The 21,723-nt window shown below is 44.4% G+C and overlaps 4 protein-coding genes and 1 long non-coding RNA gene across 7 annotated transcripts in view; 3 read left to right on the forward strand and 2 right to left on the reverse strand.

Moving 5' to 3' along the window:
• The window catches only part of hecw2a (HECT, C2 and WW domain containing E3 ubiquitin protein ligase 2a), a 20,463-nt gene extending 16,250 nt beyond the window's left edge, over positions 1 to 4,213 (forward strand). For all 3 annotated transcript variants that reach the window (XM_029136874.3, XM_029136872.3, XM_029136873.3), the window contains one exon: positions 879 to 4,213. In XM_029136874.3, the coding sequence (XP_028992707.1) occupies positions 879 to 990 (112 nt within the window). In that variant the 3' untranslated portion in view covers positions 991 to 4,213. The remainder of the gene's footprint in view (positions 1 to 878) is intronic.
• Positions 2,688 to 7,553, reverse strand: LOC121201897 (uncharacterized). Its single transcript, XR_005897085.2, has 2 exons — positions 6,826 to 7,553; positions 2,688 to 6,172 (listed from the first exon to the last, which is right to left on the reverse strand). It is a non-coding gene; the product is annotated as an uncharacterized LOC121201897 (long non-coding RNA).
• Positions 4,775 to 12,857, forward strand: stk17b (serine/threonine kinase 17b (apoptosis-inducing)). The gene is made up of 7 exons (XM_029136886.3): positions 4,775 to 5,323; positions 7,549 to 7,761; positions 8,302 to 8,440; positions 8,654 to 8,780; positions 9,102 to 9,150; positions 9,363 to 9,542; positions 10,069 to 12,857. The coding sequence occupies exons 1-7, from the start codon at positions 5,202 to 5,204 to the stop codon at positions 10,307 to 10,309; spliced, it is 1,071 nt and encodes a 356-aa protein (XP_028992719.1). The 5' UTR covers positions 4,775 to 5,201; the 3' UTR covers positions 10,310 to 12,857.
• c21h2orf69 (chromosome 21 C2orf69 homolog) lies at positions 12,692 to 16,230 on the reverse strand. The gene is made up of 3 exons (XM_029136887.3): positions 15,928 to 16,230; positions 14,801 to 15,030; positions 12,692 to 14,565 (listed from the first exon to the last, which is right to left on the reverse strand). Exons 1-3 carry the CDS (start codon positions 16,228 to 16,230, stop codon positions 14,088 to 14,090), a joined length of 1,011 nt encoding a protein of 336 aa, XP_028992720.1. The 3' UTR covers positions 12,692 to 14,087.
• A 1,241-nt stretch (positions 16,231 to 17,471) lies between these two features.
• On the forward strand, positions 17,472 to 21,645 carry ftcdnl1 (formiminotransferase cyclodeaminase N-terminal like 1). The gene is made up of 5 exons (XM_029136889.2): positions 17,472 to 17,652; positions 17,943 to 18,038; positions 18,481 to 18,636; positions 18,768 to 18,956; positions 19,525 to 21,645. The coding sequence occupies exons 1-5, from the start codon at positions 17,472 to 17,474 to the stop codon at positions 19,959 to 19,961; spliced, it is 1,059 nt and encodes a 352-aa protein (XP_028992722.2). The 3' UTR covers positions 19,962 to 21,645.
• Positions 21,646 to 21,723: the final 78 nt, after the last annotated feature.

Consider the following 21,723-nt stretch of genomic DNA (forward strand, 5'->3'; position numbering starts at 1 on the left):
GGAAGGGACGAAAGGCGAAGGATTTTATGATAATACTTTTAGTTCTGACTTTGAGTGATGAAGGCGTCACAGAGGACGACTACGTCCAGCACCACACTGCACTAGCTACTAGCTCCACACAGGGGCCAAACAGCTGTTTAGTACATTCTCGTGCCCCAGGTCTACGGGTTTGATGATGTCACTGTACACCAGGACCTCGGTCCCCTCCTGTCTCGTCTCTCCTCAAGAGGTTTGATGGTCATGGAGGTGTGTTCTGGTGACGCTGGGACCAACTTACGTTTCTGCACAACAACCTACAGCCGAAGTTTAGGGATGAGGAAAACAGTTGCCTCGATGTCATGTGAGCAGTGTGTTTCTGAGGGCAGTCATGGCAGTAACAGTTTAAATAGAAGTGAGACAGGCCAGCGACTGCTTTCAAGTCCTTGGCACGTGAGACTTCCTGGACAAGCTGTCTCTTTGCTTTGGGGAAATTAGAAGGCTGGCTACTCCTGGAGCTTGGCTTTGAACTGCTTTGAAGTCCCAGATTTGTTTCCCAGGCTGAAGTATTTCAGTCACCTCCTTCCACGTCGCTCCCTGGTTTCCTTTGATGGTGCCACCGTGCTGCATGTTGGGTCCGTTCAGCCAACTTCCTATTGCTAAAACAGTCCTTTGTGAGTGATGTGTGTAATGGGTGTGTTTCATGAGACTGACCTAAATGAGTTCAGTTTGTTAACACTCCACATACACCTGTGTGAAAAATTTTCATTTATGTTTGTTTAATGTCCCTAAATGTTTGACTCTGTTGTTCTGTTTCCTCTTAGCTTGGTAGTGAATGCAGTAGTGGAGGTGGTGGCACCAGAGGGATCCGTCTCACAGTGTTTCTGTGCGTGTCTCCACAGGGCTCACACTTGTTTTAACCGCCTGGACCTCCCTCCCTACCCCTCCTTCTCCATGCTCTACGAGAAGCTGGTCACGGCCGTGGAGGAAACCAGCACGTTTGGTTTGGAGTGACCTCAGAACAAGCTGGCACCACATGTAACTCAGAACAGAGACATCTGGAAATCTTTTTCACTTTTCTCCACTGGAATGATACTGAAACTGAAAACAGTCTCCTCAAATGGCAACTAAGCGCCCGAGGCTAACGTTCTGTGTTGTTCCTCTGCCTCTGTGGGTGAAGAGAACTGTCTGAGAGGCAGAAGATGGTTTGAACGCGTGTATAGTACACACTTGTTTTCACAGTAAGCTTTACTCGTTGAGCCACATGCGTGCTTTATCTCCTCAGTTAATGGCCTTGGTTACTGGATTTCTTGTGCACCTCCTCCTCCCCGCTCCTCAGAGACAGCTGCTCCCTTCTTCTTCTCCTTCTCTGGACCTCCAAACTGTGTCCTTTCCACACTGGGGCTGCAGCATTAGAAACTGTAACACACACACACAGACACAGCAAGAACCTCTGCACAAAACTCACAACCACGGGCCCTTTTTAATGACCAGTCAAACCCCCCTCCACCCCAGACAGCTTATCAGCCTAAAAGGACTTTTGGTTGGTCGTCTACTTCAGTCTGAAGGTGGGAGACCCATTGGTTTACGCATTTATTTTCAATGAATGAGCCAGACCGTAAATCAGTAACACATTCACGGCCACTGAGCCACTGTAATAACGACAGCAGGTTGTAGTCAGGACTGTTAGCTTCAATAATACAACATCTGCTCTCTGACAGGAGAAAAGCTAGAGACGCATGTGACATAAGCAACCTTGACACCTAGTACCACATTCACACAAACGCTGTCCAGTTCATGGCACTTTGTTACGCTCCAGTCTAGTTCACTGACAGAAACCCTGTATTGGTCCTTACATTCGTCATAAGCTCTAGATGCACATAGACAGATGACGCCGCTCATCGGTGTGACACGCAGGGTCACTGATGTAAACGCCTCCCACCCAGTGAGAGTGATGAATGTACTTAGTCGGTGACTGAATGTATGAACCTCAAGCAGTTTTGTTCAGCCCCAGTGAAAGACCTCACAGGCCGAAGAGGAAACAAACTAAAGTTAAAGTTGAACGCTGAAGGAAGTCTAATGTATAGTTGCTGGAATAAGGACTCGTTGGTGTGTCAGGGGAAGTGGTGCCATGTTTTAGTGCCTCCTGGGTTTTCCTGACCATGAAATGACATTTCATGATGGATGCAGGAATTTATGTATTTTTCTTACCATGTAAAATTGAGATCACATCCGTGTGTCTCACAAGATGATGCAACTGTGAGAGCTGTGGTTTAAAGCTGTAAGGCTCCGTTAAGGCTGCTGTGTCACCGCTTCAAAGGAACGAGTAAACGTTTGAAAGGGCACAAAGCACGTTTCAAACACTACAGAGTCTGCAAGTCAAGCAACTCTTCCATCTGTTGTCAGAACCCGGGATAATACTGTGCAGAAAGTCACTGGCCACTTCACTGGGTACAGTTTGAATCAGGCCGATACACCAACTCTGCCAAGAATTCTGCTCCCTGAGTAAGCGGTTTGAATTTTTCCTCCCCTTCTTTAAACATGGCGGACAAAGCATTGGAACCATCCCCATCTCACTCACTGTGACCTGAGTAACAAACATTTCATCACCTTTCTGACAGCTTCAACTGAGGAATTATAAGGTTACAACAGTAGAGGTGATGGCAGAGTTGTTGTACTGGATTGAATTGGACCCCAGAGTCCCATGCATCTTTGTTGTTTTCTTTTTTTTTGAGTCCTAAGCTAAGAGAACTCAGATTCTGCTTTTATATTATAGAGTATTTGCTCTCTGGTTTTACCATCAATCGTTGACTTGCAAACAAAGTAGTTCTTGAAATTTGTTTTGTGGTCCTTTGTTACGGTTCAACTTTTTGCTGAAGAACCTGATAAATTGTGATTATGATCTCGCCGGGATAAACATTATCCTGGATGGATTCTCTACTTTAGAACCTTTAGTCAGACAATAGTGTTGTCTTGAAAGCATGTGATAGAACATTCTGTAACTCTTAACTGCACAATCTAAAGCCTGAGGACAGGTCCTTTCTAACTGTGACTCTGTCTCCCACGCACTCCTTCCTCCCACACACAAAAACACACAAAAACAAGCATACCCATGTTCTATGGGGTGCATGCAATATGACATCTATTGTACAAAGTCCTCTTGGAGGTAGACCACGGGGCTGGAATAGCGCTAGAGAGCCCCCACACGTGATGCCAGGTATGGAGGCAGACCTTCGTACCCCATCCCCTCTCCTCCCCCAGCCAAATACTGCATGCAGGACCTTCTTGGTCAGCTCTGTGAGCTGCGCCAGGGCTGAACCCCCTAGGTGGTGTTGTGTTATAGCTCGATATTGCATGCTGAAATAGTGCAACACACTGTCCTTACTAGCTTTTTTTGCATGAGATTATTGCTGTCCGTTCAGAAAATGGGCGAGGGACCTGGTTCAGTTTTGTCACTTTGGCTGTAGCGCTCATGGAGGCATGTGCTTACCTGCCACTGTCATACCCTTAAGTGTTCATGACCATTGGAACAAGGTGTTACACACCTGCTTTAGTCACAGAGAGGTTTTAGCTCTGGGAATGGACACTGTGTAAATGCAATAGTTTGTTTCTCTCTGACAGTGTAATGGTGAGTGTCTTGGCAGCATGTTTCAAAATGTTCCTTTCACACGTGTGCGTCTGCCTATAGGTTGATGGTTCAGTTTCATTGCTCATGAACTGGTGATGACTTGATAGGGCTGTTTTGATTTTGTGAAACGTGAGAGCACATGTTCGTGTATCATGTGTGCAGTCTTGTTTGTCTCTTTGTATATAACTCTATATGTATGTCTGTCCTGTTGTGTGTATAAATATATATTTTGCACCGAATGTACCAAAGGTTTGGGGCTTGCAGAGTCAACCATTAGGCCTGCTTTGTATTTCACAGACACATCCCACGTCTGGGGCCGTCCAGATCCTCACAGAGCATCACCTCATGTTTGTGGCATGAACAACACTGCTTCACTACAGGATATGCATCACTAGGTCGGTTTGTCATTTCCAAAGCTATTCTGCAGCAAAAGACACATAAGACTGATTACCTACTTCACATCCAAAGGAAGACAGTGTCACCTGTCTTCTTTCCAGCACATTTCAGACAAAACCCAGCTCCAGTTTTCAGAAATCCACTCTATGCAAAGCTCCTGTACGTGTGTCTCATTTCACCCAATGATTGTAATAAAAGAGAACAAATGGTAAATTTTGATGAATGACACATGATTCTTGCTTGTGGTTTATAAGTGCTTTATCTATTTTAACTTGTAAATAATAAGATATACAATACTATATTAATAGTTCATACAAAACGGTTTTACGAGGAAATACATATTGTTATTGTCTTTAGGCCTTTGTCTTTTATTATCTCTCGACAGGGCAGAAATGATGGAAAACTCGTTGATGTCCAAAGATATACGGTAAATTGAGTTGCTGTAGTCTGTGGTACAGTAGTAGTCTATGAAGTACTAAGTGGTACTATGAAGTAATGGTAATCTACTAATTTGAGAAACAGGTTTTTTTCAAAGCCAAGTTTTGAAAAGACGTTAATAGCGTTTTATATATTCCATTAGTGAATGTTCTAAACATACACAGTAGCTTCTGTCCTATCGTAAACGTTACATCGGGCAGTATATCTGCGATCGCAACACTGTTACCGTAATCATTGTGTGAATCCGGCACTTAAACTACAGTGACGCTGCTTTGAACACGGAAACGCGCACGGCGGCCCATTTGACTATAGAGGCCACGGCTTTTTGAAACAGAACCATAGTGCGCATGCGTGTATTTGTGACGCGTCCACAAAGTGTCAAACAGAAGGATGTGAAAATGACCGAAAACTGTCCAGATTTACGTCGCCTCTACGCTGTTCAGTTGTGGTGTTCGGCGGCATTTCCTACTGGAACTGACTCGCTGCTCTAACTTTGATGCGGTCGCGTAGGGAAATCTGTTTGAACTCACTTTTGAACCAGTGAGCGTCGAGCTAACTTAGCGGCAGTTGAGCTAACCGGAGTCGGTGACGGAGCCGCTCGGTTACCGGCTTCTCTGACTTCTCATTGATATGTGAGAGACGCGGGAGCGGCGGTGTTAGCGAGGCGTCTGCTGCTTTTATGCGCCAACTCTCCGTTTCTTAGCACATAGCGCGATATCCAGTTGTGTAGTCGGCAAAGCACTGTTATCGAAGGGGGAGGAAGATGGCCCGGAGACGGCTGGACAGTCGCAGCGGACTCTCCGCTGGGCTGCTGGGGGAAATCCAGACCCCGGTGAGCACGGAGCCGATGGACAGCGTGTACGAAACCACCGGAGAACTGGGCAGGTGAGGCCACTAGCACCGCAGCGAGGTTCTACAGTACGTTCACTACGCCGAGGGTTCTCACTAGAACCACATTTACTGAAGTGTAGTGGAGCTTAACGTTGGCAACTGTGTTCTCAGTGTGCACACGTTTCCACTTCCAATGTGTAAATACGTAGCTTTTTAAGGCACCAGCGGCGTGAGGCATTCCGCTATTTTGACTTTTACGTACAAAACAAGCGATGTGTGGCGACGTCCCCGTTTCAGTCGCTTCACTCATTCCATTGACTGAATGTTCAGCAGATACAAGTGACTCTTATTCTCTGTTGCTACGGTGTTGAAGAGGATCACAAAAGCAACTATTAGTGCTGGCAAGTACAACAACCAGGATGAGACATGTACAGACGCCGCTGACTGGAGAGATGAGATTACTTAATGTATTTTTACATATGAAGCAAACTGAAGCTTTGTTTCTAAACTTTGCTACAGACTAATGTAGGTGCCATCAAGATTAACAGCAACAGATTATTGGATTGTGAAGAAGTGAATTATTGGCACATATTAAACATGGGCATCAGAAATTGTGAAAGGAAGCATGAATCACCAATTGTGCAAAGTGTGCGCACTTTTGTTTATTAGTTTGTGGTACACTTCATTTCTAAATGTGTGAACACATTAGGAGTCTCGGCTCACTGACGCTCTGCTTCGGACTCTGGACTGTAAGCCGTAACCACAGTAAACACAGGAGCCTGACCTCCGTGCAGTACAGCAGGCTGTCATGCGTTTGAGCCATGGCAACCACATAGCTGATGATCACATCTGAATGTCTTTTGAGGTGTGTCTGAGGCAGTGTGCTAACACTGAGGTGTGATACTGTTTTCAAAACAGGAGGAAGGAAACAAGACATGTACAAAGCAGACTTTAAAAAGCAGAACTGGCTCTGGCCACTTCACCTATTTTTATGTTGATCGTCAAAACAAGAAGTTCCAAGGTGCATATTCTAGAACATGATAAGAGCAGTAACGTTGGGCAAACTTTTCTTACCTCAGATTATTACATCAGACCTTTGAATGATTTCTGATCATTTGAAGCAATGGGACAACATGCTGTATTACTTAAAACAGCTGTCACTGTGCACTACGTACAGTATCCTGAATATGAGTAACATGAATCCTGCTTAGCATAACATCTAGTGGTCTAATGTGGTTGGATGTAAACTAAAATTCATCAGCAGGGCAGAAAGACATTTTCATAGCATGTGTGGTGTATTCTGAATCCACTCTACCTAATGATGTGATCGGGGTTTTCATACATTGTGTTAGATGTTAAAAAAGTTCATGAGAACCTCTTGACAAAATCTTACCAAGCATGAAAAGACATGGACAGTGGACTATGATAATTATGTTTCCTGACCACTCACTAATAATAATACCATAATGGTAATAATACCAAGTAATTACTATTACAAAATATTTGTGATAATGCCACTACTACTAATAATGAGTGTTCAGTATACTCATACTCACTCATTTTCCACCGCTCAGCCTTCATAAGGTCATAGTCATACTGGAGCCGATCCCAGCTGTCATCCCGGCAAGAGGCAGCTTCACCTGGACAGATCTGTACAGGGCCACATGTAGGCGCAGACAAATGCGTGGTCTCACACTCACACCAGCAAACTTTGGGGAAGCATAATCTAAAATCTGCTGTGTGGCGAAAGTGCCACTATTGTTTTAATAACAATTTAAAAAAACATCAAGGTTGAGATTTGTGAACAACATATTGTGTTTCAAATGCTAAAGGTGGGTGTTAACAGTGAGAGGTGGTGCACAGTAAGCAGAACCTTATCAGAACCAATTGTTCCATTCTTTATGAGAAGTCCTTCAAGATCATTTCTCCTGGGAGCCCGGTAGCTGTTATTTTTGGATCAGTTTCCTTTTGTTGCAGTAATTAGAAGGCCTCATTTTGAAGTGTTTCCACAAATTGCATATTTACGATTTATTCTCGGGATAATTTCCCGAAGGCATTTTTTGATATCCTGTTAGCCGGCACCTACAGCACTCAATACATTAAAACTAAAAATAAAGTAAATACATTTAAATTTGATCAACTGGACTCTGACTTACTGTAAGGGAAGTTTGATGCACAGTACTTTAAATTGTGTGTTTGTTGGTTGTTTTATTTGAGAATGTCCTGAAACATACGCTGCTTTTTGTCTGATTCATGCGCTGCCACTTTGTCCCTCTTAGGGGCAAGTTTGCAGTTGTCAAGCGCTGTGTGGAGAAGGCCACGGGAAAGGTTTTTGCGGCAAAGTTTCTGCGGAAAAGGAGAAGAGGCCGGGACTGCCGGGCTGATGTCATTCACGAGATGGCTGTCCTGGAGGTGGCCCGCAACAACGCCCGAGTGGTCAACCTGCATGCTGCCTACGAGACGGATCACGACATCGTCTTGGTGCTGGAATAGTGAGTCCACAACAGCAGCTACACTTACTTTTACTGTCCTTATCCATCTGATTCTGCCTGACTTTACACCCTAGAAAAACATCATAATACCAAGTTACTCTACAGGTAATTTTTATGGAACACAGGGTCACACTCTAGTAGCGTAAATGTTCTGATGAACTATGCTTCCTTGTCAGGGCTACCCCGCACCTTTTTTCTCCATAAAATAAAAACAGAAACTAGATGTCAGATAACAAAACAGGGGTTGGCTTAAACTGCTGGTTGTAGTCATCATCTATTTCTGACAGGGAGGGCAGTGTAAACAACTTGCAATGTGTTGATGTGAAACGCAGCTTAAATAAGAGGCTAAATATAGTTAACTATAATGTTGAATGTTGATGAAACCCACTGAGTATGTCAGTGAGTCAAAAAATGGCTTCTGTTTGTACTTTTCTATTTCATTTGTCTTTGTTCCACCACATTCATAATACCTGGCCACTGGCCGTCGACCAGACTGGGTGTACATCTGTGTGTTGATGGTGTGTTTCCGTCTGTGCCCAGTGCTGCAGGTGGAGAGATATTTGACCACTGTGCATCTGACGAGCTGCTACCAGAGGCTCAGATCACCCGTCTGATCAGGCAAATGCTAGAAGGAGTCCACTACCTCCACCAGAGCAATCTGGTTCATTTAGACCTTAAGGTAAGAACACACAATGGCTGATGATTCATGCTGTGGTCTAGGTAAATGAACGTTGTGTAGTGTAGTTTTATTATTGCTCTTTTTCACAGATTCATTCATCGCCTCTTTTTTAGTTAGGATTTTTGCAGTGTTGTTTTTGTTCGTATTATTACTCCACCACTTCTGTTTTTCAGGTCATGTTTACTCTGTATTTCCTCTTTGCTTGCTTTCTAGCCGCAGAATATCCTCCTGACCAGCTTGTCTCCTCCAGGAGACATCAAGATTGTAGACTTTGGGCTGGCACGTAGACTGGGTGCAGTCGGAGAACTCAGAGAGATTCTTGGAACACCTGAGTATGTGGGTAAGCTGACGTTCATCAAAAAGACACCAGACAAGTGTAGACACTAAATTTGTATCAGATCAAAGATCATATTGTTTATGCTTAAAGAAATGTGCCAGAGAAAGGGTTACTGAGAAATGAATGAAATTAAACATGGAACCATGCTTTACCGTTGTTCTAACCCTCTGACAGATTTGTCTTCTTCACAATGTAAAATTTTCTACTCCAAGACCTTTGAGATTTCGTTGGTTGTTTTAAACTGCTGTTAAAGGGAATGTGGAATGATTGAGGAAATTAGAGGACTGAATTACCACTGGTATTTTTTCCTTTTTCCTTACTCAGCTCCAGAGATCCTGAATTATGAGCCAATCACAACAGCCACAGATCTATGGTGAGTTCATAGAATTACACAATTGGTAGTGAGTAAAGATAGACAGTAAGAGAGTTTGTAGGTATCATCTTGCAGAATGTGTCCTCAGAACCACAAACTAGCAAAGTAATATTAGTTAATAGTTATTTATACTGAGGTGGTGTCCCAAACTAGGAAAATTATAACATTCTCCAGTACATCTCCCATCAATGTCTGTCATGTTCATCCCTTAGGAGTGTGGGCGTCATAGCCTACATGCTAGTAACAGGTGAGTCTCCATTTGCCGGAGACGACAAACAAGAGACCTACCTGAACGTGTCTCAGGTCAACGTGGACTACAGCAGGGAGAACTTCTCCAGGGTGTCGGAGCTTGCTGTGGACTTCATCCGGAAGCTGCTGGTCAAAGCTCCAGAGTGAGTATTGACTCTACATGTGGCCACCAATTCCATGACATAAATGTCATCACTACTGCACAGTTCAGGGTGAACTACATACTGATTAAGACTGTCTGATTAAGACATTTATATTAATGGCTTTGACAATGTTGTAAAACTGTTGCACATGCTTTGGTATTTGTTTTTCTTCTTCAAACAAAGAAGCATTTGTCTAAACTTTGCTTATGGATGTTTCCCAGTCAAAGGATTATTTTTAACCAGAATCACAGTGGAATGCTGCAGCGGGGCTGTAAACAAAAGGGTGAACGATGTTTTGTCAATGTGGAACCTCACCCGACATGTAATGTTTTATTTTTGAAGTTCCTCCAGTGTATAAAGAATTCATACAGAGCAGGTCTGAGCACATTTTAACGTAATGAAACTACCATAGTTTTTTCCACAGAAATAAGATGAGGATTTTGTTAGTTATTCCAAGTACCAAGTACCTGTTCAAAATTGTCTCTGTGGTCTGTGGCCTGTGATTCACGTTGTGCTTCGATCTCAGGGACCGGCCCAGTGCTGCAGAGTGCATGAGCCACCCCTGGCTGTGGCAGCAGCCACAGATTTGCCTGACTCCCGACCTTGTCCCCACCCGCACCGGCCGCGAGAGGAGTTGTGGCACCAAGTGGACGGCCCCACCGGAGGACCCTGAAGACAAGGAGAACTTCCTTGAGTCCCCGCACTCACAAGCAAAGAAGTTCCGCTTTGAGGAGGAAGCGCCTGCTGCAGGAGACGGCGACGTTTGAAAATGTTAAGTGCTAAAAAAGGGGGAAGAATTTAAGTGTGAGGTTCTTCCTCTGAGATTTTAACTTCTTTTAAGCCTCCACTAAAGCAAGCTGTCCACTCGCCGCCACTCAACAGTGCTTGAGTTTTTATAATATAGATTGATCACTCAAACCAAAGATTACAGTTAAGGTGTGTCACTGATCCTTTGGTGATAAACAGCGTGTAAATGTTCAAAAAAGTTTCATCTAATGCAGCGTTTAACCTGAGGTATTTAATTTACTCTCCAAATGTGTGTTGTGCTCTGTGTAGCTGTCGCTGTACCCGTGAAGGCTGGTGGCAGATTTCCAGGGAAATCTATGCAATAATTCTCTAGTATGTTTCAAATTTATCTCAAGGAACCATAACTAGGTCAGCAGCGCTCTGCCTTAAGGAGGGAAGTGAAGGCTTGTCACCAGCTTTAGTCAAGTGCTTAGTTGTACTCATACTTCAGCAGAACTGTGTAATATAAAGATTGATAGCTCAACAATGAGGAACTGTGATAATGACAGTCACGAGGACAGTTGGACACTTTGCTTCTGTGCTCTGTGACTGGCCTTTGAGATCACGTTTGTTGTTTTGATTGGTCAAACTTGAAGCTGCTGTTCATGGTATAGCTGCTCTTACTACCTGCAGTGTGTGAAGTGTACTCCCAGTATAAAACCATCCAGCGATCTGAGTCTGGGTTTCATCACAAAGCTATTTCCACTATAGCAAACATTCCTTTACTACATGCGTGCTATAGATTTAGACTTTAGCTTTGTTTTTTAGATTAGAAAAACTAATTTTATTAAGTTGTGTAGCCCCTCGTCACTGCACTTGGTGTCATACTGATTCCAATTTAAAGTTGGACACTGTGTAACAGCTCAAAAGATGAACGACTCAACTGGACGCTGCTGTTCAGACACCGCACCCACACTGAACTCTCCCAGTTCCTCTTTCTTGACAGACAGAAGAGAAACTTTAGCACTTAGTTCACAAGCACAACTAATTAATAAGCACAACTGGATCTATTTTAAAAAACCTCTCTTTGTCCTTGAGAGAGTTCACTGTGTCTCCCAGTCTCTCACCAAAGCCATCCAGTCCACTTTCCATTCTCAGCACACAAAGCTATTGCAGTGCTCTTGAGCCAGGCTGCCTGAAGAGAGCGACTCCTGTGCTCATCTCAGGGCGTGCTGCTCACTCTCTTCTTTGTTGTTGGTATTCTCACAGGCTGATTATTATTTATGTGCCATAATTATACTTTCTATTTTATGTAAGTAGTTTGCTCATATGTCTTAGGGGAAAATTAATGTGTCAGAGTTTTGATTAAGGTGTTGTTTGACAGAACAATGCTCTTGTGCTTGTAGTGTAATGAGTAATAAAAGGTAACCTTTGACTGCGTAAGTGGGGAAGATGAAAGCAGAGATTAATGAGGTGGTACGAGAAGGTAAAGCCTAGTTGGGACCAGTTCAAGACATGAAATAGATTGTATGGGTTGGTTCGGCGTATGAGACATGAGTGTTTCTCAGTCCAGATGTTTCTTTAAGTTGTGATACTGATTGTTAAGATATGTGGTTATGAAGGTTTTTAGGTACTGAAATGGTGGGAAAGCTGATTTCAGATTAAAGTTGACTCACAGGGTTTGCCTGCTTTTGTTCATGGAGGGGGAGGGGTTTCTTCTCACCTGTCTCACACTGCTGGAAACCTTGGAGTGCTCCTGACCTCCAGTGAGACATTCCTTTTGTGTTGCGAGATGCCAGACTGAATGAGACAACATTGTTGGTTAGTAGTCGCCCCCAGCTGGCACAGCGGCCTTTGTGTGGTGGAGAAGGGCGTCTCCAGCCACGGTCATGCTCTCATCTGTATGCTGTCATCATTTAAAACTGGAACCCAAGAGTGGCATCCTTCCATTTAACCTAAGCTGATAGACATGTGGGGTTAACTGTAGAAACCGGTCTACTGCTGCTGTAAAAAGAAGAGTTTAAATATGACTCCATTACTCTGAGAATAAATAATCTCCTCACACTGTTTTGTCTAATATCAAGTAACAGTGTCTTTAAATAATCTGGATAGAGTCTGATTTCATAGAGGTTTGTGGAGTGAAGCAGTGTTTCAGCATGGTCTGTATAAACACGGTGGACTTGTTTGACAGTGGAGTCACAACAGGAATGTCAGCAGGTCAGTCAAAGGCGACGTGTTTACTGCCATTATTTATGTCACGTGATGGTGACCTGCGCCGTGGTGTGTTGTACAGCTACTGTATTGTGGTATAATGCTAATCATTGGTGGCCTGGGTGTGTCTGTGTTTGTGAGCAGGAGGCCCTCCCAACATTCCTGTATGCTCACCCAGAATGAAGGATACTACAGACCAGCACAAGCACAAATAAAGGGTTCAGACATGGATGTTTGTTTATTTTGCATTTTATATTTTTATGAGCATTCTAATTCTGTCAGACATTTACAAGAACCAATGTGTAATGTCTTCTGATGAACTGCAGGCGCCACAAAGCAAAACTGAAAATGTTCATTAAAGATTCTAGAAATATCACAGTACTTGTGTGTTTTTTGTTGGAGTTAATGCATCTGCTTTAGCTGGCCAGCATGCGACCTCCCATTGCTTCTAATCAGTCAAAACAAATGCACACTCTGATCTGTAGGTGACCCGATAATGAAACTGCGGCCACTGGGCAGGCAGGAGCCTCGGCTCTTTAGCAACTTTGTTCAGCGTTGTGCAGCACACAGTCAGCATATGTTACACTAATGGAATGCTCTGAAGTTACATTCAGCAAAGATGCTCTATCTAAGGCTCCTGCAGACTGAAACACATGCTGCCAACAACCAAGTACAACATACAGTACAGCTTCTTATTTGCAGTAACAAATTATGTATTTGTATTCTCTTTTTTTTAAGCTGTTTGCCAATGTAGTGCTCTACATCTTGAAGCATTTGTCTATTTCACAGTATTAATACTGTGTGTACTCTATATGTTTGATTAGTTAAATAAACATTTTGAACAACCATAACATGTTTTGAGAACAAATCATCAAAAAGCAATAATTAGCCATTCCACACAAGTCCTGCTCTGCTTATAGTTTACATATTACCTGGATTATAGCGTAGCATCCACTGAGTGGGTTGGATAGAATTGAAATGTTTAAAACTTAGCTTTCCATTTATGAAACCCATTAATTACTGTAGTCAATAAAACTGATGTTTTACTCAGACCTTAGCTGCTGCATTTTACTAAAGCGAGTGAAGTGAAACCTCCATCTCAGTGTTATAGTACATTCAGGGTTTGGTAAAGCTGCTTTCTGAGGGATCCACAGTTAAAATACATCAGGAATCACTACTGACATCCAACTGAAGTCTGAGACTAATTCAGATTCATTCATTCATCGGTCTATAAGTGCAGGTTCTGCTCAGCTTCAACCAAACCTGGATTAAAATATTGTCAAAAATTAATTCATAACTTTACGCTGAATCAAATGCACTTCACAGAAAGTAAGCAAAATCAAACTTGACGTGAATTAGTCTTTTTCCCTAAACAGCTTTGCAGCAACAAGGGTTAAAAAACCTGGAGGTGTGATTTACACACCTGCTTATTCCCACTCAATCACTCCACCTCACATTAAGTGCATTTAGTAATAAGAAAATACGTACAGTATCCACACCAGTATGTGCCACCTGCTCTGCACTCAAAGCTCTTAAATCTCCATAACCTTGAGCTCTGTGTTGTTTCTTATGCATGTGGGATTTGTACACTGCCACTAAGAGTCAAACTCAAAACTCCTGGATGACCCTGAAGTGGTTCTCGATGGATGGGGGCTCATCCGCAAAGTGCAGCTTCTTAATTGGACAAGCACCAAATTCCTCCAGGGTTTCAATGAAGTGCCCATGCTCGCGGCCTACCCAGGCCCGCATTGGGTCGCACACCTCGTATGGGGTCACGTGGGTGTGAATCTCTAGCCCACTTGCAGCGAGCTCCTTGAGCACCTGCTTGTCTGTGACCCAGGTTTCACTGCCCCCTGGGTGTCCACCGTCCAACCAGTACATGGCAGAAATGCATTTAATGAAAGGAGACATCAGCGGGTCAGCGCGGGCGCCGCCCAGCTCGTGCACCATCTGGTTCAGCACCACACAGCCCTTACTGAAGCCAACCAGAATCAATGAAAACCCAGAGGGGATGCTGTTGGAGCCTCCCTGTGGCTGGAGGGGGTTTGGCACGTTGGCCAGCTCCATGCCGTGGCTCAGCAGGGCCCTAAATCACAACACTGTTAGACTCAGTCCAAAGAGCAACACAGAATTTTATACAGTATTTGAACCTACACAGCCTGTTCATAATCACAGTTTGTCTTTTCTGTGTCTATTGTCAATTTTTTATAACGTTTAGAACTAATTTAACCAATTTACTATGCTTTGATTTCACAAATCTGCCAAAGCAGTCAGACAATGTTGTTGTGTACCCGATCAAAGCTGCAACAGTGGCCTCTTACCTGAGATGGTGAAAGGCCCCGTAGTCAGGCGAGTGCTCTGGTGCTCCGAACATGTTGCTCTCTAAGAAGTTGTGGTAGCAGCTGAACTTGTGCAGATACATGCGAGAAGCCCTGACCACCCAGACGTATCGCTCAGGGAAACGTCGGCCCAGGATGACAGCCACCTGCTCCAGGCTCCAGGAGAGCCACTGGGCACCCTCCGGCTGCAGGGACATCTCCTCCTGGAAGTTCTGCACAAACATCACATTAGAGGAACACAACGGACTTCAGATTAGTTCCACCAGCAGCATCTTCCCAGTTTACTGTGAGTGTGTGGTCCTGAGCACAATGACCTCATTCATTTTATTTACATGGAAACATCAGTGTGACAGCATCCTGCACATACAATGGTCTCCTGGGAAACACTGGCACACTGTGAGAATATTAACACTCAGGTTACTAATGGAGGATGAAGACAGTGACTTGATGCACTAAAAGCACTAAAATAAGGAGAGCACTAAATTCTTCAGTGAAACTAGAAAAAAATCTGCTGCAACAATTACTTGTTGCAAATGTAGGGGACAGGAACATCGTGTCTAATGTTTAAAGTTATTAACACTGAACTGCTCAGAGAGAAACGTCACATACAGATAAGGAGCAACATGTCCAACATTAAAAACTCTGGATTGGAAGGAGATTCATTATGAAAGCAATGATCCAAAAGCATTTCGGATCATTGTAAAAAGGTTTAAACATTGCCATGTCAATAACTACACAACATACAGCTGACATGCTGGAGGGAGGAGGAGGCGGCCTGAGAAAGAGCCCAGTGGAACCAACAAACCAACATGTGGCTGTGTGCAGCCAGTCAAAAGCTGGAAGACACTTCATTCCACCACCCATTAAAGTAACTGAGTTTTTTAATAAAATAAATAATACTAGCATAAATTTCACACATTGAGTCACAAACTGGGAAGCTCTTTGCATGAGTACTGGACTGAATGTACAGGACAATCACGCAGGTTTCTATGTCTGTCTGGGATTTTGCAGCAGGTGTCTGTTTGCCACAGACAGCGTGGGGAGTGTGCGTCACGTTGTCACACAGAGTGAAGAGACAGACGATCATCGTGTGTCTGGATCCCCCTCACCTGGATATCCCCGTGGAAGAACACGACATGCCTGCTCCTGCACTTCTTCGGTGGCGCAGTGTCGCTGCTCTGGGCGTCTGTTTCGGGCCGCAGCAGCAGCAGGTCGTTGACGCGGCTCGGCACGTTTCCGGGAACCGCGAGCAGTTTGTGCAGCCTCTGCCGTGCGCTCCCGGAGCCCGCATCCCGACTGGAAGCTGCACGCAGCCCCCGAGGCTCACATGATGCGGTCGCGGCTGCGGAAGTCATTGCTTTGGCCACAGCTATTAAAGTGAAGCCCACCCCCACTGCTCGGAAGGTTAGCATGGAGCGTAACTCGGGAAGATGGGCCGCGGTTTTCTTTCTTGACGCAGACACTCCATGCTGTTAGCGGGCTAATGCTGTTGTGCTGACCATGACGGCTGCTGCTAACAGTGTCATATTAGCAAATGCGCACGCGAAGTACTCTAATTATACGCCGTATATGTTACTTAGTAAGACTGTTTATCTAAATTTGATCGGTTTCACCCATTTTGTCCACAGAGAGGCGCTATTTGTCATCTGTCAACATCCACACGCCTGACGACCAAGTCAGCAATTACTGCGCATGTCTGTCTCTCTGATCCCAGAGTCACGTGAGCTTAAATCGTGGCAAAATAGTCTACTGACACGTACTTCCGCCTTCGAGTCCAATACACGAAAAACACGAATCAGTTCAACGACAAATAAAAATATATCGATGCATATTGCAAGTTAAAGTTAAGCAGCTTTAAAAAAAGTATTTAGATTAAGCAAACAATCAATTCATTTTAACATGACTTGCCAGCTACATATTTTATTTCACTTCATAAAATGACAACACATTTTATTCATGCTTTAAACCGAATAAAAACAACACGTGTAAGAAAAAAAATAAAACGAAATAAATACCCGCATGAATCTATCATGGAACTATCTAGCACTTACATAGTTACATGGTTAAAATTACTTTTTTCCGGTAGTTTGGGAACTAGGGTGAACCATCTCGCCATAATGTCAGTAACCCTAGCAAAACATGCTAAAAATTAACATCTGTAACATGTGATTTCAGCACAGGAATCAGCGTAGCGCTTCCCTTCGCGCGATACAACACGTGAGAAAGATGTGCAAACGCTCCTGAAAGTGCATCAGTAACGCAGGTATGCCTGATTTGAGTCGTGTTTCAGAGACATGTTGATTTCTGCCATAGATGAAACATGAGTAAGCCTGCACCAGGCTGGACTTTGAACATGTTCCATGCCCCAAGACAGGCAGCAGGTGCTCAAATAATCAAGTTTAACCAGTGAATATTTATGCAGCACAGTTTGCACTTAGCTTATATAATGTTGTACTGTGCCAGCCCGTCTCTTTCTTTCTTTCTCTCATTTAGTTAGTGCTGTTTGGACATATTGGCCTTATATAGATTAATCTCCACTGTGGGATAATAAAAATAAAATGAATGTTTTCTTTTTCTTATTATTTATCACCACTTTATTGTAGTTTATTTTGTAAACACACATTTCTGTAGTGTTCAAGCCAAAAATAATTAGATGTATCTTTTAACAAATGTAAGAATTGATAATTGCAGTTCACTCAGCCATTCACTAGACAGAACCATGGCTGTGGGTTACTGGAGCAAACGGCTGGTGGCTTGTCTCCTCAATGTTTCTGAGGCCCGCAGGACAGATCAGGTGGAGGCTGTGGCCAAGGCCGCGCTATACGATGCTGGAGGTAAGTTACATGTTGCGCTGCAACCTTTCACATTTCTAGGTTCACCAAAATATAATTAGCTCTTTCACCTACATATGACAGGATCAGATATTCACAATGAGTGACAAACACGTCACATTTGAAGTTTTCCCCCTTCAGTACCAGTTTGGAGCTAAACGTCTGAATTCCTCAAGTCATCACTGAATTTAATTCATGACATTACCATTTATTCACTGACGTAATGATGTCATCAGTTGGTTATCGAGGTAACCATAATGATAAACTGAACCTTGAAACTGTTTGGCCATCAGGAGTTAGACGAGAGGGAGCCACAGTGCTGAACATCTTTAATGACCATGACTACAATCGCTCCGTCATCACCATTGTGGCCAGCATTGATTCCATCAGTAAGTTTTTCAATCCTTTGTTGGGATTTTATTGAGATAATAAAACATTACTTTAGTGTTTCTCTACCAGACTAAAGGGTGAAGTATGCTTCTCACTGTTCCACTGCAGCTACAAGGATTCAGTGTCTGTCCCCTGCTTTCAAATCCTCAGGGTGGAAAGAATCCGTTAATAAGCTTTGTCAGGGATTTAAACACAGAAATTCAGGATGAATATTTTTCTGGCAAAAATCATAGTGAGGAGTTGAACTTAGTGAAAAGTTCTGACAAAGCAGACAGAGCTCTACCTCCTGCTTTCACACACACCTGAATGGACCTGAAGATACAGTGTTTTCATGTGTTTGCTGCGCAAAACGGCAGTGTGGATGGAAAGTTTCCTGTCTCTGAAAGAAGACCAGAAGTTTAGCGTGGGATCATGTGTAGTGTGGTTTCTGTTGTTTCTCAGAGGAGGTGATCCTGTCGGCTTGTGAGAGAGCCTTTGGGCTGATCGACATGCGGGCTCACACGGGGGTCCACCCCTGCCTGGGCGCCGTTGACCTCATACCCATCTACCCTCTGGGAGAAGAGGTGGGAGTGGAGGATTGTGCTAGCGAGGCTCGAGGTGAGGCGTGTGTGTCTTCTGTTTGTGTGCCTGAATGCTATACTGCTATGACACAGTACAGTTCAACAGCAGCATGGAGCTCTTCTATCTCACAGGTGTATAAGACGTATCTGTGTTGTTGCTGGGCTCAGCTGTGGCTCAGGGACTCACACAGAGGGTCCCGGGCACCAGTGCCTTCCTGTTTGGCTGGGCAGACCCCCCCCTGCAGCGCAGCCTGGCTCAGAGGAGGAAGGAGCTGGGCTGGTTCAAGAGGACCTCCGACCTGCAGGCAGTCAGGCCCGACGTGGGGCCACAGCCGCAGGAACGCTTCGGCCTCACTGGTGAGCTCAAAAGAGAGACAAAGCTGGAGTGTACCAGTCCATGCATCTGTAGGTAAATGCTTCAACCCGATGACGTGCAGAGGACACGTGCCTCATGTTTTTGACTTTTTAAGTTCCTACGAGGAAATATTTGAGACGAAAACTGAATCTAACTTGTGTGTGTGGCAGGTTTTAATCTACCCTGTGCTCGTTCTGTTACATTTCACGCTGCCGATCGCCCTTATACAGTATGTGTAGCTGCTGCTTCAGTGGTGTTTTATGGAGAGTCTTTAATCTTCTGCAGACATTAATCTTGTCAGAGCCTCAGAATGAAAAGCAGGTCTATCTTTCTATACCTGCTGACCTGCAGCTGCTGTTTTCCAACAGCTTTACCACAGTGGCAGAAGTGTTAATCTATTCACTTAGGGAGGGATTAATGCCGTTCAGGCTGCAGGTACACTAAGGGGGACAACTCTGGACCTGAGGCAGCCCTGCAGTCTAGGTTACAACCAGCTGGTGAAGCCTTATTTCCTGACAACACGCAGCACACATCGTGTTGTGTAGCGCTGACTTGTCTGATGTCGCGCAGGTGTTGGCGCCACTCCGTACGTCATGAACTGCAACGTGACCATCGACACCCAGGACCTGCGCGTGGGTCGAAGCATCGCCTCAGCAATCAGAGCGTCCACCCCTGGGGGCCTGCCCGGGCTGCAGGTGCTGGCTCTGCCACACGAAGGCGCCGTGGAAATCGCCTGCAACGTGGAGAGCGTGAGGGGAAGTGGGCCGGGTCACGCGACAGCAGGTGAACCCTGGCCGCGTTTCAGCATCGGCGGTCGGCCGTACTGTCACGCTCCAGCTTCCCTCATCGCTGCCAGGGTGGCGGAGCTGGCGGGAAGGCAGGGGGTGGCGACGAAGGGCACTGCACTGGTGGGGTTCACCCCCCGCGAGTGCAGGGGCTTAGCAGAGTTAGCAATATCTCAAGGAATAGCAGAATTTTGGAAGGAGCAGCACAGGATTCGGATGTGAAATAAAAAACCCAACCCAACCAATGCGTATTCTGAGTTGACAGTAGAGTCAGGATCTCACTAGTGCTTTACATTTACAGTTTACCGTGAGGTTATTGGTTTCCTGAGCAAGTGTCCCTAGTTATTTCCACCTCTGCATCTAATTAGCTAAAGGTAGCGCCTTGTTTAGAATAATTCTTAAACAGTGAGCCATTTTTAGCCAATTGGATCGGTTTAAATGTTTTTGTACATTTATTTACAGCATTTGTACAGAATTTGGATTTCACACGTGAACTGTGTCTTTTCCTATTTGAGCAAACTGGAATTGTTCTGTTTACGCATTATTCTTCTGGTTTCCCAACGTGGGCCCTACCATGCATGTCCCTGTGGGAGACTTACCATCTGTGTGTCACACTCCTATTTTTGTCACATCAACAGAATCTTGTAGAAACATCCAGGACTGTGACGACGTGCTACAGTGAAATAAGCAAATAATATTTTATGACGATTTGCCTTTTAGTCACATGGATCATCTTGACGACTTCCCACATCAGATGAATTTGGTGAGGAATGAACTGGGGCAGACGATTCCACTCATTTGCTACAGTACATATGACAAATCAAATAATATGGATGCGAGTTATTAGATAAAGTATAGACGTCTGTATGGAAGAATTAAAAAAACGAATCATATGTTTCATTTATATGTAAAAACGTGACAGTCTAATCTGCACAGAGGGCGGATGTTAATCTGTTAAGCTTTACACACGTTTCTAGGTGCTATGAATCATCTAATCTCCCAGTGAGGTTGGTGCGTTGACCATCAGGTCTGTTTTACTGTCCCTTCACTTGGTTTTGCCATTTATAATTTCTCTGCTTTCCAAGTTACGTAAGTTTGGTCTTTGAGGTCGGATAAGCTGTGAGAACATTTACCTCTTTGTATGACTTCCAGCTGAGGCTCTTAGCTGCACACAGCAACACAGCAGCTGCTGCAGCATCATCCCATGCAAATCACACACACGCGCGCGCACACACACACACACACACACACACACACACACACACACCTCCTCCTCTCTCTGTCGTCTTCCTCTCCTCTGCATTTAGACACGCATGCACTGGCACACTCAAACACACACACGCACACACACACAGGCTGCCAGGCTTGGGAGCATCAAGGCCCAATCTAGGTCACAGTATAAGCCCAGAGGTATCCTGGTCTACACACACACAAACACACTTAGATTCACATCTAGCGTTAAAAATCCATTTTGACTCAACAAAATTTGTCTCAACTAACAGTAAAAATATTTAGATTTTTTTTTGTAATCATCATGTTTAAAGAAAACCCTCCTGTGCCCATCTTCGCCTCCTCCCCCTCCAGATAACCTCACTGGGGATGTGACTCAGCCGCATGTGCACTTGTGATTGTCACAAGATCTTAATTTTCTTGATTTGTGCCCATTTCCCACCGATGCCAGATCAGACCTTTGAGAGCATTCTGCTTTAAATGGAGACATGGATGTTCATATGTGCTGCAGCTGCAGTTTGTGTGCATCCTCGCAGCGAAAGCACCAAAGGAGCTCTTTGATATGACTTAGCCTGACAGCATATCATCTCAGATGCAGCCATGTGTCACAGCACAGAAATAGAGGAGCTTATTTCTTCACATCAGTCTGTAGCCTTCTATAAATATTCCAAAGCTCTGTTCTCTCTCTGCCTCGCTTCCTTTTTGTCTTTCTTTGCTGCGTTCTCCCGTCAACCCCTCCCTTTTCCTTTCTCCC

The sequence above is a fragment of the Betta splendens genome, chromosome 21, assembly GCF_900634795.4.
Source record: "Betta splendens chromosome 21, fBetSpl5.4, whole genome shotgun sequence".
Lineage (NCBI taxonomy): Eukaryota > Metazoa > Chordata > Actinopteri > Anabantiformes > Osphronemidae > Betta > Betta splendens.

Coding starts and splice junctions, on each gene's coding strand:
- stk17b (XM_029136886.3), top strand. CDS start 5,202: ATGGCCCGGAGACGGCTGGACAGTCGCAGCGGACTCTCCGCTGGGCTG. Junction 5,324..7,548: donor ACCACCGGAGAACTGGGCAG/GTGAGGCCACTA, acceptor TGTCCCTCTTAG/GGGCAAGTTTGCAGTTGTCA. Junction 9,543..10,068: donor CTGCTGGTCAAAGCTCCAGA/GTGAGTATTGAC, acceptor CTTCGATCTCAG/GGACCGGCCCAGTGCTGCAG.
- c21h2orf69 (XM_029136887.3), bottom strand. CDS start 16,230: ATGCTAACCTTCCGAGCAGTGGGGGTGGGCTTCACTTTAATAGCTGTG. Junction 15,031..15,927: donor TCTTCCACGGGGATATCCAG/GTGAGGGGGATC, acceptor ATGTTTGTGCAG/AACTTCCAGGAGGAGATGTC. Junction 14,566..14,800: donor GGGGCCTTTCACCATCTCAG/GTAAGAGGCCAC, acceptor GTTGTGATTTAG/GGCCCTGCTGAGCCACGGCA.
- ftcdnl1 (XM_029136889.2), top strand. CDS start 17,472: ATGTATCTTTTAACAAATGTAAGAATTGATAATTGCAGTTCACTCAGC. Junction 17,653..17,942: donor CGCGCTATACGATGCTGGAG/GTAAGTTACATG, acceptor TTTGGCCATCAG/GAGTTAGACGAGAGGGAGCC. Junction 18,637..18,767: donor TTGTGCTAGCGAGGCTCGAG/GTGAGGCGTGTG, acceptor TGCTGGGCTCAG/CTGTGGCTCAGGGACTCACA.